Raw genomic sequence first — 17,425 nt, 5'->3', positions numbered from 1 at the left:
TTCCCATACCATACAATTTACCTATATAACTGGTACGACTCAACGGTTTTTAGCGTATTCACAGTTATGCAACCATCAGTTTTAGAACACTTTCATTACCCTCCCCAATATCCCCGTACACATCAACAGTGTCACTTCCTTTCTCCCCTCCCCACAACCCCAGGCAATCACTAATCTACTTTGTCTCTATAGATTTGCTGATTCTGAACATTTTGTATAAATAGAACCACACAATATGTGACCTTTTGTGACTGGCCTCTGACTTAGCAGTGTTTTCCAAGTTCATCCATGTTGGAGCATGTGTCAGCACTTCACTCCTTTCTATGGCTGAGGATCCATGCATTTTAATGCTTAGGTTGCAGAGGGGAAAACAGAGTCTTAGGGAGGGACAGTGACTCGCCCAGGTCGCAATACTTGGCAGGGCCTGACTTCAGCCTGCAAACTGTAATGTACTTTGGACCCATCTGTTCTCCATGATATGACACTGTTCTCTATGATATGACACTTGGGGGCTTCAGCATGGACACGCCTGAGGCCAAAGGGCTCTGGGGAGGGTGTGAGGGGTGGGGCGGGAAGGGTTCCTCGCAGCAGCCGCTGAGGCCCCCTTGGTAGACACGGAGGGTGAGGGGTGGGCGAATCTGAACCTGGGATCCAGGTGACTGAGTAGAGAGGAGGGAGGGGCAGGGGGCAGGGAAGGAGAGAAGAAGAGAGGTGGGAAGGGAAGGGAGGTGACTGGGTGGGGCAGAGGAGCAGGCAGAGGCCACTGCTAGACTTGGGCACAGAGCCATGGCCATGGTCACAAGTCCAGACACTCAAGTGCAAAGGTCCTCCTTGGAGCAGTCCCTGCCCCAGTGTCAGCAGAACAGGCAGTTGGGTTAGTCCTATGAAGGGAAGGGGCTGCTAGGGCTGCTGAGGTGGGGAGCGTTCTGGAAGTAGGTTCTTGGCTCCAGCTGAAAATGGCAGTCTGGAGGTGGTGGGTGAATTGCAGCCGGGAGGTGGGGAGGGGTAAATAGTCGGAACCCAAACAAGGGGGTGGTGGGCCCTGGAGAGACCCAGAGGGAGGGCAGCTTAGCTCACGTGGGCCTGGGAGCTCTTCGAGGGCAGGGCCAGGTCTGTCTGCTTTGGCTCCGTGTCCCCAGAATCCAGTCTGTGCAAGAAGTTCCAAAGCTGGCTGCCATGGGCTGCGATCAGCCAACCTCTGGGTGATGAGAAGCACCCATTTTCAGGGCTCTGTGGAGGGAGTGCTGAAAGGAAAGTAGGGAGACGCTGGCTAGTTCTGTTGGTGGTGGTGGAACAAACATGTACCTCATGCCCTTAGCCGGTGCTGCATGCTTGGCAGGGCGTTTCTCGTCTGAGCTGTTACTGCAAAATAGATCCAACTTCTGGGGAGAAGCCACTGGTAAATAACGCACTCTGTAAGTGTAGGGGGAGGTTTTCAGACCCTCAGGGTGCCTCTGTGTTATCAGAGGCCGCCCGCAGCCTGGGTAGGAGTCATGCATGTCCTTATCCTAACTCGACCCCATCAAGTTATTTACAGGAGCTGGAGCAGGATTGGGAAGGAAAATTCTTCACCTGAGGCGTAACCCCTCAGGCCTAGGCCACTAGCTTCTCTGTGGCCTCAAGGGAGGCGGAGACCTGGGCCTTGAAAGCTCCTGGCAGACAGGCAGCTGGTGAGCTGAGAGGGAGACACTGGGGAGGAGGTGAGCTGGCAGGCCGAAGGTTAGGGGGCCGAGACAAACAGATGAAGGGGGACATGCTGGTCTGAGTGCACTTGACCGATGAGGGGGGCACCCTGCATCACCCTGTACCCTCTGGGGCATGTCCTGCCTCACAGTTAGTGGTGAGCCTGCCTATCTACTGACTTGCTCCGGGTCAGTGGGGGAGGGGTGGGTGGGGCTGACATTTCCTATGCTTCCATTAAGTGCCAATTGCTGGCAAACCACTTTCACAAACGTCATCTCATTTAATCTTCTCAACAACCCAGCGAAGCCGGGCTTGTTATCTTGCTTTACAGATGAGGCAACAGAGGCTCTGACAGATAGAGGCTTGCGCAGTCAAGCCGGAGGCGACCTATCGGGAAGTGGCAGAGCCGGACCCGTCTCTGCTCTCTCCCCAGCTGGACCGTGGCCCGCATGCCCTGCTGGTTCCTCCCTGGTCTCACCCCCAGACTTAGCTCTTCAAGGAAGCCTTCTCTGACTGCTCCAGCCCACATGGTTTCCTCCATGAACTCCCTGAATTCAAAGCACTTAACTGGCTGTATCCTGGGCGCAGAAGCCTTGTGACATGTCTGGAGGTGTCTTGTGTGATCTGCTTCCTAAGTACATGAACAGAGGCAAGTCACTTAACTTCGTTGAGCTTCAGTTTAACTATAAGACGGGAATCATAAGATGTGGGTTATAGAGTTGTTCTGAGGACTGAGATGACCTATGCTTGGGGGTGGAAAGCAGGGCCCTCCAGGTAGTTCCCTCCCAGCCACTCTGCACATTTCTGCCCCCTTCTAATGCCCCCACAGGCCCTTTCTATGGTAGCTGCTCGAATGTTTGGAGTCTGACAGTCTAAGCCAGAGCTATGTACTCATCCCAGAGAGATGGGGCATTCTGAGCAGGCCTGTGCCATGAGCCCCATTACTGTGCTGATAGATCTGAGGTACCAGCAAAGGAAATACTAGGTGTCACCCTAATCTGCATCAACCTAATCTTCGGAGGAGTCAGAAGTCTCATGGTGACCCTGGACCCCCCGTTCCAGATGAGCTTCTCCAAGGGATTGTATGGTTGCAAAGCTTTCTCTCTGGCTGTCAGAGCACAAGCAAATTTCTGACACTGCAGTCCAGTGGCCAACCCGGGAAACACTTGTGCACAGAATACAAATACCAATATGATTTTATTCAAACACAGGCAGGAACAATGACCTTCAGAGCTGGGTAAAAACAATAAGTTAAAAGCATGGTTAGAGTTTCAGACAATCAGATAAAAAGCTTGAAGGAGATAATTTCCCCCTCCTCTCCTACTGATTATTTCAACACAGCATAAAAATAATTTTATCTATAAAATACCCTTATTCCCAAGCAAATGAACTGGAGGTCGGCCCCAGGATTTCCCTGGCTATGCGCGAGGCACAACATCTCCACCCACCCTCCCCAACCCCTTTAAGGCAAAAGGGCCTATCATATTCAGGCAGAGGGTAGGCTCCTGTCAGCAGGAGGCTCTGGTCAAGGACACTGGGAGGAGTTTCCCAGCCGAAAGATGCCCGCTTGGGTCCCTTGGTCAAAAGACGGGTGGGCCACTTGGGCACTGGAATCCACCATTTCTAGCCTTTGCCTCACCATCCGAGGAGGAAGCTGAAGTCCTGGCAGGTGGACACTGGGCTGGTCTGTGACGCTCCTCTAGTCTGGGCTGACTGGTGTCCAGGGACAAGGCTGGTGGTGGTTTCAGGGCTTTCACAGCCCTGAGGGAGGCCAGACAAGGCTGAGGGTGAGTGGGTGGGTGGTCCTTCCCTCAGTATCTTGGGCTGCATTAGTCTTTCTGGGAGTATCGGGAAGAAAATATTCGTGCAATCCTGCGAGTTTCTTCCTCAGACAGGCTGGGAGGCAGCGAGTTAGGTCTGGGACGACAAGGCCTTTGGGACAGGGCTCCCCCGGTGGTCTCGCTCTTGCCCTGGAGAAGAGGAGGTCAGCTAGGTTAGCACTGCGCACATGGCACTGCCTAGAGATGACTTTGACTCTTCTCGTCTTTTGGTCCTTTGGCTAATACTGGTATAGAGCTGACTGATTTACAAAGCACTTTACATACCTGAGTGTGTTTAACCCTCGCCTCGACCCCATAGGTTGGTACATGGTTCCCATGTCATGGATGAGGCAACTAAAGTTCAGGTGAAATAAACTCAAGGTCCCACAGCTCGGAGTAGCAGACCTAAGATGTAAACCCCTGTTCAGACTCCTTCTATGCCTCTGGAGAAGGAGGGGCAGTCTCCTCCAGGACATTCCTTCTCTTGCTGCATGTGTCTAGACAAGTCATTTGTCCTCGAAGCGTGACTGTCCCATGTGTGACCCTGCCAGGGAGAAGATGCTGGTGAAAAATACACTATCTGTGTGGCCCTGGGGAGTTCCTGGAGCTGCCAGGTGTCATGAAGCACATACCCACAGCCCTGCTACCAAACATCTCCCTGTCTTGGGCTGACTGGGTATCACGAATTTCCCCTTTACGGTGTGTGCATTTGGGTTATGACGTCGTGGTCCTTGGACTCCTCTATGTCTCACCCATTTGCTCCTCTAACCCTTTTGTTTGCTTGTTTCTGTGCTTACTCTGTGCCAGGTTCCTGCCCTGAAGGAGCTCAAAGGATACAGGAAAGCCACCCCAGGCAGGTGGCTGACAGCAAGGCCCCAGGGAAGAGGTGGAGGCCTGGTATAGGAAGAGGCAGTGCTGAAAGGACATGGGAGTTGCCCCGACAGGCAAACGTGGCTGACTCCACAGCGTGCAGCCTGTCCCCAAATACTGAAAGCACACGCACCACTCCCTATGCCCCAGGAATCAGCTTGGTGGAGACCCTAGGGATTAAGACTACTTCCCTGCCCCTTAGTAATTCTGCTAATGGGAAACTGAGGCCCATTGCTTGTGGGAGTAGAGTTGCTTGTGGGATCAGCAATATTCAGTAATTCCTTCTTTCCTTCACTTCTTTAACCTTCTTACTGCCTACTGTGAGAGGGAGAGAGAGATGAACAGTTCTCAATCTCCACAGCTCAGAGTTAAACTGGGGAGACAGAGAGAGCTATTCAAAGAATTAGAATAGTAGCCGGGAAGTGATAGGGGGAATGGAAGTCAGGCAACCTTGAGGGTCCCTGCCAGTCTGGAATTCTAAATGCCAAGGGAGTGCATACAACCTGACAAGCTCTCAGCGCTGACAGCCCACAGGCAGGTTCTCTTTGCTGGAGAACCAAGAGCAAAGCGGAGCTAGGGGCTGGACATGCCCAGCAGAGGTGAGTACATACAGCTCCCCCATCTTCCAGGCAGGCCTAGGCTAAAAGGGGAGAAAGGAAACCCACCCCGTCCTGGTGTTTTTGTTCTTCCTTTCAAAACATGGGAGGCACCTGCACCCCATAATGCCTCAGGCTGGGGAGGCCAGCCACCCAGCCACTGCCTGAGGCCCTCTCCCTCCAGACTGGATGCTCCTGCAGGGCATGGCCTGTCTCTGATGCTTGTGACTCCCACTGAGACAGGTCCAAGATGGGAGCTTGGTAGCTGATAGACCAGTGAATGGGTCAAGCCACGGTGACCAGAGGCTTAAATTAATTGGGGAGGAGACTGCCTCTTGCAGCAAATATCTCATTCAGTCATTCTTTCATTCATTCCAGAACCAGTGATTGCTCAAGCTAGAGGGGAGACGAATGCTGACCTACCCAGCAATCCCAAAGAGGAAGCTTAGAGCCTGGGAGCACAGAGAAAGAGCAATTCATTCAGAAAGGGCGGCTTCATGCAGAGGTGGGATCTGAGACGCGCAGGGTTTCAGCAGAGCTGTGTGTGGGGTGAGGTCACCCACTGCAGGGGCAGCATGAGCCCAGGCCTGCACCTGCTAGCTGGGCTGACATCTGTGAACCAGCCACAGCCAACCTCGCAGTACCCACACCTGGGCCCAGCCACCTAGGGGGCCTTACCTGCATGGCCCAGGCCCGGGGACAGGACGGGGTTTGGCTCTGTGTACTGGGCAGGGCAGAGCTGTGGAAGGCCAGCAGCATGTGGCTTTTGTTGACTTCAAAAGGGTCTAAAAAACATCTTGACTAGTAGTAAAGTCTCTTTCTTCGTCAGGGTTGCTATCCTGAGACATACAGCCTTGGTGGGGCTGGGCAGAGGTGTAGCTGCCCACGCAGGGACACCCCTCCATGTACCCACCACTCCTCTGAAAATACTCCCATGCTCCTGCTGGAGCTCTGGGGGCACCAGCAAACTGTCACCATAGCTTATGGTTTGAGGAGCCTCAGCCTCCCTGGGGAGGCAGGAGGAGCCCCCGTGGAAGCACGACCATCAGACTGAGGGGCTGCAGGGGCCTTGGAGTCTGGACAGTGGGTGTCATACGTGGGGTGAAGTCCCTGGAAGGGTACTTTCAAGAAGACGGACTTGAAACATGAAGGTGGAATCTGAACAAAGAGTATGAGAGAGGATATTCCAGGTAGAGTCTTAAGATTGAGCAAAGGTGCGGAGAAGGAATTTATTTGCTGGGAAAGCCAGGGGTATGGGACTGGTTGACTGCAGGTATGGAGAGCGGAAGACAAACCCAGCAAGGGAGGGGCTCAAGTTCCTGAATGTCTGGGGAGGAACTGACCATATTCCTCTTGGACTTTCCAATGATCGGGGGGCGTGGGGCTGACCCCTGTCCTGCGGTGAAGGACAGAACAGGCTTTACTGTGGTCTGGGTGTTAAGCCTGGCAGTATATGAGGGGCTCTGATTGTCCCTTTAAATCCATCCAGCTCTCCTATTAACTTCTCCCACTTCCAAATATGGGGACCTGCTCTTTTCTGGGCACCTGGACACCCAGGCTTCTCGGCCTATTGTTTGAGACAGACGTCTCAAAGGAGCCTTCAATGTCAAAGGCAGAACTCCAGCAGGGAGAAAATAAAGCATCAGGGGAGGAGTAAGGAGCAGTGGTGGCAGGAAAATATAGGGCTTCCAGGGGTTCCTCACACCAAGAGGCTAACCCTGGTGGGGGAGTGGCTCTAGTCCTGGCTCTACCACTTCTTAGCCAAGTGGCTTTGGGCAAGTCACTTCCTCTCTGGGCCTTGGTTTCCTCATCTGAAAACAGATCAGGACGAGCAGGTAATACAGGAGGAGGCACCCTGTAACCCAGGGACTTACCCCAGCCCATGGCTCCCTCTTTGGCCAGCTCCCTGTGATAGCATCTTCTCCAAACACTCTCTCAGGAGGCTCCAGCCCTCTTCTTTGGCCTCGAAATGTGAGCTGATTCAAGCCACTGTGTTCTGGGTTCCCTCCATCTAGTCCCCAGATGGATATTCCTACATAGACCACATGTTTCCAGGAGGGTGGTAGGTGCAGGCACCCCCATTTACCCCTGCTTCTGGGTGTCCCTGGGACTTTCTCAGAGGGGAGGCAGTGGGGTGGAGTGGAAGGAACACTGGTCTGTGGCCCAGCCCAACTGCCCCACTTGCTTGAGGCCAAGACACTTTGTCTCTCTGGGTCTCAGTATCTTCATTACCAAGTGGAGCTGAGAACTTGTTTGCCTCTTTGCCCCAGGTCTACCGTGAAGCTGAAATACAATTCAGATGTGACCAAGGCTCTGGCCAGATACAAAAGCACAGGGGCTAAATAAGCTGGAGACACCAGCTGCGGAGAGCAAAATGAAGCCCTGCTGTTCCGAGACCTCACTTCAGCTGGAGCAGAAGTGGGGTACAGCACCCCCAGAGGGATGCCCAGGGCTAGGCCAGGACTGGCCATACTCTCCCCCTACCATTGCCCCCCACCCGTTGAGCCCCTGGGCCTGGCATCAGGTCTGAAGTTTTGTTTTCTTCCCCAGAGCAGATCCCTTACAATGACATAAACACTGCCTCAGGGGCTGGAAGCAAAACTTTCCAAAAAGCTGAAAACAGAAAGTAAACAGCCAGCTGGTTCTGGCTGGCTAGGATAGGGCTGCCAACAGATGGCTGCTTCAGAGATGAGTGAGGCTCCCTAGAGCCGCCTGCCTTGTTCAACTTTCACCTACTTGGCTGGCTGGCTGCCTTCCCCTCCCAGAGTCCTCTCCAAAGGCTGGGACTAGGACTTCCCTGTGCTAAAGAGAGTAGCAAACTCAGCAGCTGCAACTAAGAGCAGGGGGGAAGCGAGGATAAGACTCGCAGACCAGGTGCCCAGCCTTGAGAGGCCAATCCTAAATCTGACCACCTAACCCAGCTGCAGTATGGCTGGGCTCCACGCTCTGAGCTCACCCTCCATTCCTGCCTCAGAGTTCTGGTCATGTGGTTCTCACTACCTACATGCTGCCTCTGTTCCTCCCCACCCCCTGATGCCTCCCTTGCCTTCCTCCGAGAAGGCTTCCCTGACAACCGGCCTATTCCGCAGGGCCTGTGTCACCCCTCAGCCCGGGCCTCAGTCTCCCAGCCTGCTCCGTGAAGACGCCAGACTAGATCAAGACTCTTCAACCTTCTGAACCCACTCCCTGCCAGTGAGAGGGAAGGGTTAAAGAGACACTCTTGGAACTCCTGGCTCCTCCCAGACTCTGGCCTCAGCGCTCAGGCAACTTGAGCCTAGCACCTGCCCAGCAGACCCGCAGGCCCTTTCCCTCGCGGTGCCGGCCAAACTGCATCTGGGCCAAGGTGGGCACCAGCCAATTCTGGCTGCTTCCCCTGACTTCTGTACACCCTTGGCCAGAGAGCTCATCTCCTCCTCAAAGCTTTGTGTGGCCTGAATCAGAAGCTCTTTGACCTTTGGGACTCCTCCTGGGTCTCTGCAGAGGGCTAGGGACTTGGTAGCTAAAAGAGGTGAGGTAACAGGTCAGGGCTTCTTGCCCCACGATGGGCAGCTCAGCCATCAGGCCTGGACCACAGGGTGAGAAGAGGACACCAGGCTCAGGAACTTCTCTTGGACTCCAAACATCTGGTCTGGTGATTTTATGGAGGACTGGGCTCCTCTACCAAGACTGTGTTTCTCTTAGATGGCTCTGGGCTTGGGGAAGGGAAACCAAGAGACAGAAGAATTCTTTGGGCTCCTGGGAGAAAAGAAGCAGCCTCAGGACTCAAAGGCAGGCAGGCCACGGACTTCTGAGGCTAGGGCTCTACCACCCTTAGGTGGGGGCAGTGGGTCATCCTGGGTCTCTAACTCAGGGTCTGAACTGAGCACACAATCAACTGCTAGGGCCCTGAGCAATGCTCTCCATCCTCCTGGGGCTGCCCTGTGGGGTCTAACTTCCCAGGTCCCTGCGGCTCCCTGCGCCTGGTGCTAAGCTTTTGATGATGTCCCTATCCCTACTAGTCCCCCCAGAATGTAACAGCACAAGAGGGGAAGTTGTCTCAATAATAATGATGATAAAAATAACAATAGTTAACATTCATATAGTTCCTACTATGTCATGTGCTAAAAACTGCTCTAAGTACTTAACATCTTACTCGGTTAACCCTACACAAGCTCTAGGAGGCAGGTACTGTTTCACCCATTTTTCAGATAAAGGAACTGAAGCACAGAAAAGGTAGGTAACTTGCACCAGGTTACACAGCTAGAAAGTGGCAAAACTGAGCTCTGAACTTAGGCTGTCTGGATTCAGAGGCCATGTGCCTAACCGCTATACAAAACTGCCTGGTAGGAGAGAAGAGGGACGTATAGCCACAAATTACGTCCGTGTTGCCTCCTCAGACCTTGTTCAGTACCTCAGAAGGCCAGAAGCAGAGCCAGGGCAAGAAACCAGGTTTGGGCTTCCCTGGTGGCACAGTGGTTAAGAATCCGCCTGCCAATGCAAGGGACACAGGTTCGAGCCCTGGTCCGGGAAGATCCCACATGCCACGGAGCAACTAAGCCTGTGCGCCACTACTACTGAAGCCCGTGCGCCTAGAGCCCGTGCTCTGCAATGAGAGAAGCCACTGCAATGAGAAGCCCGCACACTGCAATGAGAAGGGCCCCCACTCACCGCAACTAGAGAAAGCCCGCGCGCTGCAATGAAGACCGAACGCAGCCATAAAAAAAAAAAGAAAAAAAAGAAACCAGGTTTGCTGACTCAGCTCCCCAGCTGCCTGGAGCACCTCGATCCCGATGATGTCTGAAACACTGTGGTCTGGCCAAGTGGAGGTGAGAACTCTAAGGTGGGGTGGGAGTTGGACAACTCAAGGCTTTCAAGGGGACACTTGTGCCTGGCCTTGTTGCCGACCTCCTGCCTCCTACACACACTCCTCATGAACAGTAGCATCTGGCTCCAGGCCTGTGGTTAGTCCAGGAGCTCAGATGACAGGTTGATTCTTGCTCTTTACTTCTGATTCCTATCCTGACTGCTTTGGTCCAGGCTGATCTCTCCCCAGCTCTGACCTCCTCTCTAGCACATCCTGTTTGTACTTCCCAGTTACCACATTCTGTTGATTCTCTGAAAGGTTTCTTTTCTCCAAATCCACAGCCTTCAAAGCCTTTCCTTCATCTTTGCTGAATTCTACTCATGCCACCATACATGGCTCTGTCTTCCTTTCCCTGTACGCATTCTCTTTGTTTTGTTTTACTTAAGTGCTAATATAGGCTAATGTCATTTGAGAAAGTTAGTGAGTGGTTTGGTGGCCAGTGCCTCTCAAGGAACTGTGACCTCCCTGAAGAGGGTCCATGGCACCACGTCTAGCACTTTAAGCACGACGGGCGCTTGGTGGAGTTGGTGGAACTTACATATAAAGCTTAGTCCCCTGGGGAACTGTAAGCTTTGGCGGGGGAGAGGACCACAGCTCCTTCTCTGTCTACTTCTGCACCTAGCTCAGGACTGTTGGCTTTGTAATTTGCTGAAAGATGTACATTTCAAGTTTGAGGCCCAAACTACTTTCCTACTCTCTGGCCTGCCTGTCCTCAGACCCACCTCGGGCTCTCCTAGTCATCGATGGTAAGTTACTGGAGGGTTCTGAGTGGAGAAGTCACATGATTTATTGATGATTTACTTAACGTCTTAAAAACTTAACAGGATACTATATGGGGAATGGGGGCAAGGGTAGAAGCAGAAAGGCAAGTTTGGAGGCTCCTGCAACAATCTAGGCGAGAGATGATGACAGTTTAGACCAGGTAGTGGTGGGAGTGGTGAGCAGTGGATGGATCTGAATTTAGAGGTAGAGCTGCCAGAATTTCCTGGTGGATTGGAAATCAAGGCATCAGAGAGGATTCCAAGGGTTTTGGCAGGAACAACTAAACTAGAAGGATAGAATATCTATTAACTGAGATGGGGAAGACCAAGGAACAGAGCTGAGGAATGAAATCTGGAGTTGAGTTTGGATATATTGAGTAGGCAGCTGGACATACGAGCCTAGAGTTAGAGGAGAGGTCTGGGCTAAGATAATCATTATGAGTCTTCGGCATATAGAGGGGATTTAAAGCCTTGAGATCAGACAGGATCATCTAGAAAGTAAGTGTAAATAGAGAAGTCTAAAGACCACACCCTGGTCACCCCTATTAACAAGTAGGGGAAATGAAGGAGAACCAGCAAAGGCGGCTGAGCAGGAGCTGCCACCAAGGGAAGAAGAGAACCAAGAAGCACTGATGCCTTAGAAACAAGTGAAGAAAATGTTTACAGGAGAGAGATCAACTGTGTCACATGCCGCTGAGAGATCAAAGAAACTGGGCACTCAGATTTAATAACTGGTTTAGGAATATGGAGGGTTTTTTTTTGGATTTTGACAACCTTGAAGAGTCCCTCCCTCCTCCGGTGGTAGAGTGGGGTAAGAGTCAGATTACAGTGGCCAGTCACACTGGCTTCAGTATGGAGACACATGGTGGTGGGAAAGTGTGGCTGTGAGTAAGAGTAGTTAGAAACAGCTATGGGGGAAACAACTGGGGCTAGATAATGAAATGGTGAGAAGTGAGTGGATTCAAAGATATTTAGGGGACAGAATTCACAGGCCTTGGTGATGGTGGGTTGTGGGGGATAAAGGTGTAGGAGGAGGGGAAGACGACACACATGCTCTGGCAGGGGTAACTACCCGACCCATGGTTGTGTTTACTGAGATAAGGAACGCTGGCGGTAGAGGGGGTGTGCAAAGGAAGATGACAAGCTCAAGGTCTGGATGTGCTGAATTGTTTGTAACATCAAGTAAAGGCTTCTAGGATGTAGGTGGATCCATGTGTGTCTGCAGCATGGCAGAGAAGTCTGGACTGAAGATAAGGATTTGAGAGTCATCAAACTGTAATAATAACTGAAATAATTGAAGTGGTTGAAATTTCCCCAAAGAAACATCTACAAGAGCAGAAGACGTAAGTCTGGGGAAAACAACATGTACATTAGTGCTATCTCATCCTCGACCTCCCCTTTTAGAGAAGTTGATAAAACTAGTTTGCCCCTGGCAGCTAAGCAAACAGAATCAGAAGTAACTATACATAAAACTAGGGAGCTGTCCCACTGAAGAGTTACTTTATCACAAAGAGGAAAGAGAAAGCAGAGGCAGCAGAACCTGACTGATTCATAAGGAATTTCAAAGGTGCCACTGGATGGCTGTTCAGTGGTCCTGCTAGACCCGCCATCCTCCTCCCTCCTTTGCTTCTTGAAGAGGTGACAACCAGAAGATGAAACAGTCATGAGGAAGGGGGGCTGAGAGCTGGCCTCTATACCCTATCTGTGTGACACCTGGTGCTCTTCAGTGCAACCATGCTTTGAGGCCTGATCACCCCATCTGACAGATGACACAGACTCAGAAAAATCAGAAGACTTGACGAAGTTCACACAGAGAACTGTATCCACTATACTGTGGGGAAAAGGGGAAAACACCTGTTTCACAAATGCTAGAAATGGAGACTGTCTGGGAGGTTCCTGGGTTCAGGTGCATTTTTCAGTGTGGTTGAAGGATTAGGCCTTCCCTTAGATCTTGTGGTGGAGCCAGGTGAGCTAAGTATAGCTGTCCCAGGACACTGGGTGAGAAGAGTCAGCCTCTCAAAATGCTCCTCTTCAGCCTTCAGAGCCTTAGGAAGAGGCAAAATAGATGGAATCCTCAAGTTGGGGGTACAGGACAAGGCTCCTGCCCTCCCCTGCCCACCTCTCACTTTGAGCTGTTGACTGTGCCTGAAACATAACCACAAATAGAAGACAGAAGAGAAAACAGGGACTTCCCTGGCAGTCCAGTGGTTAGGACTCTGTGCTTCCAATGCCAGGGGTGTGGGTTCGATCCCTGGTCGGGCAACTAGGATATCGAATGCCAAATGGCATGGCCAAAATAAATAAATAAATAAATGGACATAAGAGAAAATAGAAGCTTCCATCAAATGGGAAACTCTATCACCAAATCTAATCCTACCTGCTTTAGCACCCATCTTCTCTGTCTGCCTGTATGCTTGTATGCTATAGGGTGAGTTTTCTTTTTCTTCTCAACAGGCTAATATCTCCACATGTGCTCTGGATCCAGGGACTAGTCTTTCTATTCTCTCCCTCTCCTGCATCTTCCCTTCTTCTTTTCTCTACTGGTCACTGCACTGCTGTACAGAAAAAGCTGAAGCCTTTCCCAAATAAAAAAAAACAAAACAAAAAACCAAAAAAACGTACCTTATCTCAGATGCTACCCCACCCGCTATCCTATACTTCTGATCCATATTCACAGCCAAATCTATGGAAGGACTTGGTGTCTCCATTTTGTCACCATTCAATCATTCTTACAATTTAAATTACATACGATTTTGTGATTTCATGGTGTAATATACCAAAGAATACTAACATATTTAAATTATGAAGCATGATAAAAATGAACATCAATAAACCCACAACCCAACCTAAGAACTAAAGCATTGTTAATACTGTTGAATAGACCTATGTGCTCTTCCTCCCCCATCCTATTCCCAGCCTCTGCAACTGTGAACATCATAGTCAAACTGTTGAAAACCAAAGAAAAAAATCTTAAAAGTAGCCAAAGAACAAAGGTCACATAACATTCCGGGCAACAACAATAAGGATGATAGCTGCTTCTCATCAGAAACAATGGAGGTCAGTAGAATGTGGAGTGATAGTTCTAAAATGCTAAAACAGATAATACCCTGGCCGTCCAGTAGTTAGGATGTGGAGCTTTCATTGCTGAGGGCCAGGGTTCAATCCCTGGTTGGGGAACTAAGATCCCACAAGCTGCACGGCGTGCCCAAAATTAAAAATGAATGAATGAATGAATGAATGAATAAAATGCTAAAACAAACACAATTCAAGTTAGAATTCTATATCCAGTGAAAAAGTATCTTTGAAAAATGAAGGCAAAATACATTTCAGCCAATTGAAGCTGAGAGCATCAGCTCCCAGTAGGTCTGCACTACATGAAATTCTAAAGGAAGTTCTTCATGCTGAAGGGAAATGGTAATAAACTGAGACCAGGGTGTGAAGAAGGAATGAAGCCAAGAGCATAAGTTGCAGAAAACGTGCTGCTACAAACACATCAAGTAGTGAGAAAGGCTCATCACCAGTGAGGACAACGAACACCCTGATGTTTCCTGGATCGTGGGACTTTCAATGCTGAAAATGAGACAGCTCGGGTGAACTGTGATGACTGGCTACCCTAACCAGGACCCCGAATAAGGTCCTGAGGAGGGAGCTGTTCCTGAGAGCAGCAGACAAACAATGGAGTTTTGCTGTGGGCAAGAAAGAGAAAAGGCTACAAAGTGTATGAGACTTTATCTTCTCAAAACTAGACTTGCCCTTTAACTGAAGTAAACATTATTACATCCCTCTCCCACCCTTTGTATCTTATGTTTAATAGATCAAAGATAATAAGTCCCCCCAGGAGCTGGCACATCATGAAGGCAGAAACACAAAAGCAGGAACAGCACAAAAGCAGGAACAGCAGTTCCATTTGGCAGTTGAGAGCTGACAGCTCAGACACAGTGACTCACAGACCTCCCTTCCTACAAGGCACATCTCACCCACTTGGCTGGGAGGGGAAGAGGGAAAGGAAACTAACAGTGTCTGCGTTTTTCCTCTAGGGTAATTCTTGTCATCCTCTTATTAGGTAAGAATTCTATTAGCCTGATGTTACTTTAAAAAAAACCAAGACTCAGAAAGGTCAAGTCACTTGCCCAAGATCACTTAGCCACGTCGCAGATTCAGTATTTCATATCATAGATGTCTTGTTCAAAAGCTTGTGCTTGGTGCTGGACACAGCCCTGCTACCCTAGCATAAGTGCTGACGTGAATACATGGGGCATGCAAAGGAAGATGCAGAGTAGAAGGAGATGAACTGGTGACCTGAACCAGAGTAGAAATAAGGCCACGGAAATGCAGAGCTTCTGGTGGGGACTGGCACCTCTCCTCCTCTAGGACAGGAATACAAATTTGATAAAAACTGAGATGTGTGGGAATTTACACTTATCAATGTGCCAAAGAAATGAGGTGTCCTCAAAATGATGCTGGGGAAGCTGGGGGAGAAGTGGGGAAGGAAACCAGTAAAAGAACTAGACATCTTATGGCTTCTCTTTAGGACTATACCCCTAGGCTCCCAGGATACTTCTGGACTGACCCCATCTGTCATCAAAGTAGGCCCTGGAAGAGCATTAAAAAATGTTTAAACGTTAACTGCAAAATGAAACCTATATAAAGAAGGCAAATTAGCTAGAAAAATATACCGTAAGCCAAGTGTCATGATTTTAAAGTGGTGCAACGGAAAGCACAGAGTTTGCAGTCATACTGGTTGGGAGACCCTGGGTAGGTGACAACCTACTTAACCTTTATGTGTCTCAGTTTCTACAGAATAGAAACTATAATACCTTGTAAGTCTGTATGGGAAGTTCTGTATGGGAACCTCAGTTTTCTCATCTATTAAATGGGGATAACAATAGTACCCCTCTTATTGGGTTCTTGGGAGAATTAAATCAGTTTATACATGTAAAATGCTTAGAATAATGTCTAGTGCACGGTAAGCATTACATAGGGGTTGGCTATTATAATTAACAAATAAGCTAATACATTTTGCTCATAGCATGTATTATTCTCTCAAATTGTTTTTTTCAAAGCTCCACAATCCACCTCCTAGAGTAATGAAAATAAAAACAAAAATAAACAAATGGGACCTAATTAAACTTAAAAGCTTTTGCACAGCAAAGGAAACTATAAACAAAACGAAAAGACAACCCACAAAATGGGAGAAAATATTTGCAAATGAAGTGACTGACAAGGGATTAATATCCAAAATATACAAACAGCTCAAGCTCAACATCAAAAAAACCAAACAACCCAATCAAAAAATGGGCAGAAGATCTAAATAGACATTTCTCCAAAGAACACATACAGATGGCCAAAAAGCACATGAAAAAATGCTCAACGTGGCTAATTATTAGAGAAATGCAAATCAAAGCCACAATGAGATATCAACCTTACAGCGGTCAGGATGGCCATCATCAAAAAGACTACAAACAACAAATGCTGGCGAGGGTGTAGAGAAAAGGGAACACTCCTACACTGTTGGTGGGAATGTATGTTGGTGGGAATGTAAATTGGTACAGCCACTATGGAGAACAGTATGGAGGCTCCTTAAAAAACTAAAAATAGAACTACCATATGATCCAGTAATCCACTCCTGGATATATATGTATGTATGTATGTATGTATGTATGTATGTATGTATGTGTGTGTGTGTATGTAAGTAGTGCTGCAATGAACATTGGGTTGCATGTATCCTTTCGGATTATGGTTTTCTCTGGAGATATATATCAATATATAGTGCAACTGTAACTAGTGCTGCAATATATATATATATATTGCAGCACTACTTACAGTAGCCAAGACATGAAAGCAACCTAAACGTCTATCAACAGAGGAATGGATAAAGAAGATGTGGTACATATATACAATGGAATATTACTCAGCCATAAAAAAGAGTGAAATAATGCCATTTGCAGCAACATGGATGGACCTAGAGATTATCATACTAAGTGAAGTAACTCAGACAAAGACAAATATCATATGATTTCACTTACATGTGGAATCTAAAAAAACCAACACAAATGAAGTTATTTATAAAACAGAATTAGATTCACAGACTTCAAAAACAAATTTATGGTTCCCAAAGAGGAAAGGTGGCAGGGGGAGGGGTAAATTAGGAGTTTGGGATTAACATACACACACTACTATATATAAAATGGATAATCGGGACTTCCCTGGTGATCCAGTGGCTAAGACTCTGTGCTCCCAATGCAGGGGTCCCAGATTCAATCCCTGGTCAGGGAACTAGATCCCACATGCCACAACTAAGAGTTCACATGCCGCAACTAAAGATCTCACATGCTGCAACTAAAGATCCCACATGCCTCAACTGAAAGATCCTGCACGCAGCAACGAAGATCCTGTGTGCTACAACTAAGACCAGGCACAGCCAAATAAATATTAAAAAAAAAAACCCAAAATGGATAATCAATAAGGATCTACTGTATAGCACAGGGAACCCTACTCAATATTCTATAATAACCTATACGGGAAAAGAATCTGAAAAAATATGGATATGTGTATATGTATTACTGAACCAGTTTGCTGTACACCTGAAACTAACATTTTAAATCAACAATACTTCAATCTAAGATAAAAATTAAATAAAAAGAAAAAAAGTCTTCATTGGACTGTTGGTGAGATGAGATGAGCCTAACCATCGCAACTGTACAACCAATAGAAATTTACTCCAAGATTTCATTTACTCTTATAAACTGCGTGCCCAAATAATAAAAAGGAGAATTAAAAATAAAATAAAAGCTCCATGAGGCAGGGGCTTTGTGTCTCCTCCTCAGTACAGCACAGTAGTTAGGAACACAG

General features: G+C 48.7%; 1 protein-coding gene and 1 long non-coding RNA gene across 8 annotated transcripts in view; one reads left to right on the top strand and one right to left on the bottom strand.

Annotated features, from left to right (window-relative positions):
* LOC117313411 (uncharacterized) overlaps nucleotides 1–17,025 on the top strand; it is a 28,534-nt gene extending 11,509 nt beyond the window's left edge. The window contains exon 2 of the long non-coding RNA XR_012333428.1: nucleotides 1,985–17,025. This is a non-coding gene — a long non-coding RNA (uncharacterized lncRNA). The remainder of the gene's footprint in view (nucleotides 1–1,984) is intronic.
* Nucleotides 1,110–17,425, bottom strand: part of C2CD3 (C2 domain containing 3 centriole elongation regulator) — a 130,380-nt gene continuing 114,064 nt past the window's right edge. For 6 of the 7 annotated variants that reach the window (XM_033862295.2, XM_019946558.3, XM_073808464.1 and 3 more), the window contains one exon: nucleotides 2,862–3,653. In XM_033862295.2, the coding sequence (XP_033718186.1) occupies nucleotides 3,595–3,653 (59 nt within the window). In that variant the 3' untranslated portion in view covers nucleotides 2,862–3,594. Of the gene's footprint in view, nucleotides 1,245–2,861; nucleotides 3,654–17,425 lie in introns of those variants that run through there. The other variant, XM_033862294.2, reaches the window with a different exon arrangement.

The sequence above is a fragment of the Tursiops truncatus genome, chromosome 8 (assembly GCF_011762595.2).
Source record: "Tursiops truncatus isolate mTurTru1 chromosome 8, mTurTru1.mat.Y, whole genome shotgun sequence".
Classification (NCBI taxonomy): domain Eukaryota; kingdom Metazoa; phylum Chordata; class Mammalia; order Artiodactyla; family Delphinidae; genus Tursiops; species Tursiops truncatus.
This window is presented reverse-complemented; position numbering and strand designations above follow the sequence as displayed.